The sequence below is a fragment of the Etheostoma spectabile genome, chromosome 9 (genome assembly GCF_008692095.1).
Source record: "Etheostoma spectabile isolate EspeVRDwgs_2016 chromosome 9, UIUC_Espe_1.0, whole genome shotgun sequence".
In the NCBI taxonomy this organism is placed as follows: Eukaryota; Metazoa; Chordata; class Actinopteri; order Perciformes; family Percidae; genus Etheostoma; species Etheostoma spectabile.
The window spans coordinates 7,971,233-7,972,322 of NC_045741.1; the positions used below are offsets into that span (position 1 = coordinate 7,971,233).

General features: G+C 46.1%; 1 protein-coding gene across 1 annotated transcript in view; it reads right to left on the reverse strand.

Annotated features, from left to right (window-relative positions):
- exoc2 (exocyst complex component 2) overlaps positions 1-1,090 on the reverse strand; it is a gene marked incomplete at its 5' end in the record, with an annotated part of 38,792 nt that overhangs the window by 24,907 nt on the left and 12,795 nt on the right. Inside the window, 1 exon segment of the mRNA XM_032525887.1 lies at positions 710-790. Coding sequence (XP_032381778.1) covers positions 710-790 — 81 coding nt within the window.

A 1,090-nucleotide genomic window follows, 5' to 3' on the forward strand; every position in this document is an offset into this window, starting at 1 on the left:
GCGCACACGGGGCAACAAGCGCACGTTAACACAAGTGCGCACAAGACGCCCAATCATATAGCCAATTGAAATTAAATTAACATAGGCCTACCCAAAATGGCCCATTTAACAGACAAAACAGACTAACAGAACAAAATTCCCACAAGAGATTCTGTGGACCTCCTGCTCTTCTCGATGGTCCCGCCAGTAGCGCTTAAGTCGCGCTCACTGCCACTGGCTGGAATGGCAAGGACACAAAGCTTCGGGGAGTTGAGTTGCTAATCTCTCACCTACATAATAAGCTGTTTTAAATTTAAAATGTTCAATGCCTTATTGTGCTGATGTGACCGAGCCAGACCATCATTTCGAAATGTCTGTCTGAACCTGGCCCGGGCAGGTCCCATCGGCCTGGTTATCCACACTCTAACACACGCACACGCACAAATTTGTGGCAGTGCGCCACACAATCAACACCGGCCGCCACACATTGCGTTTTGTTATTAATCTTTTTTTCAAATTTGTTCATTTCCTTTCCCTGCTCTCCTCCGTCACTCTACACAAACATACACAACCCCTCCCCTCCGTGCGCACAGCGTCTGTGTCCATGAAAACAGTGTTGCCAACTTGGCGACTTTGTCGCTACATTTGGCAACTTTTTTTTTGACTTTTTTTTCCACAAAAGTGACTAGCAACAAGTCTGGTGACTTTCTCTGAATGAGGAGATGCTTACTGTTGAGGATGTTTTCCAGTCGTTGGGTCATTGATCCCTCCACTCTCTCTGTACCATCCGACTCCAGCCTCTGGTGGATCGCTGCAAAACAAAAGCCAGAATTCATTTGTATTGTAAAGAACTGTGAGGGACAAAATGGATAAAAAATGTTAGCATGAATGTTGAGGTGGCGCAAAATGTGGGGGAAAAAAAGAAGAAAAAAAAAGCAGAAACCATTTCTCTACACTGTAGAGTAACCAACGTGTAATCCCCTGAGACAGGAACATTTTCAATTTCAGGAACCCAAGGTAAAACAATAAACAGGCCCTACCCCAGTGATAGATGGGAGATAACCTCGCCGGTTCTCCGCCCACAGATGTTGCTGTTGAACCCAGCCCCCCC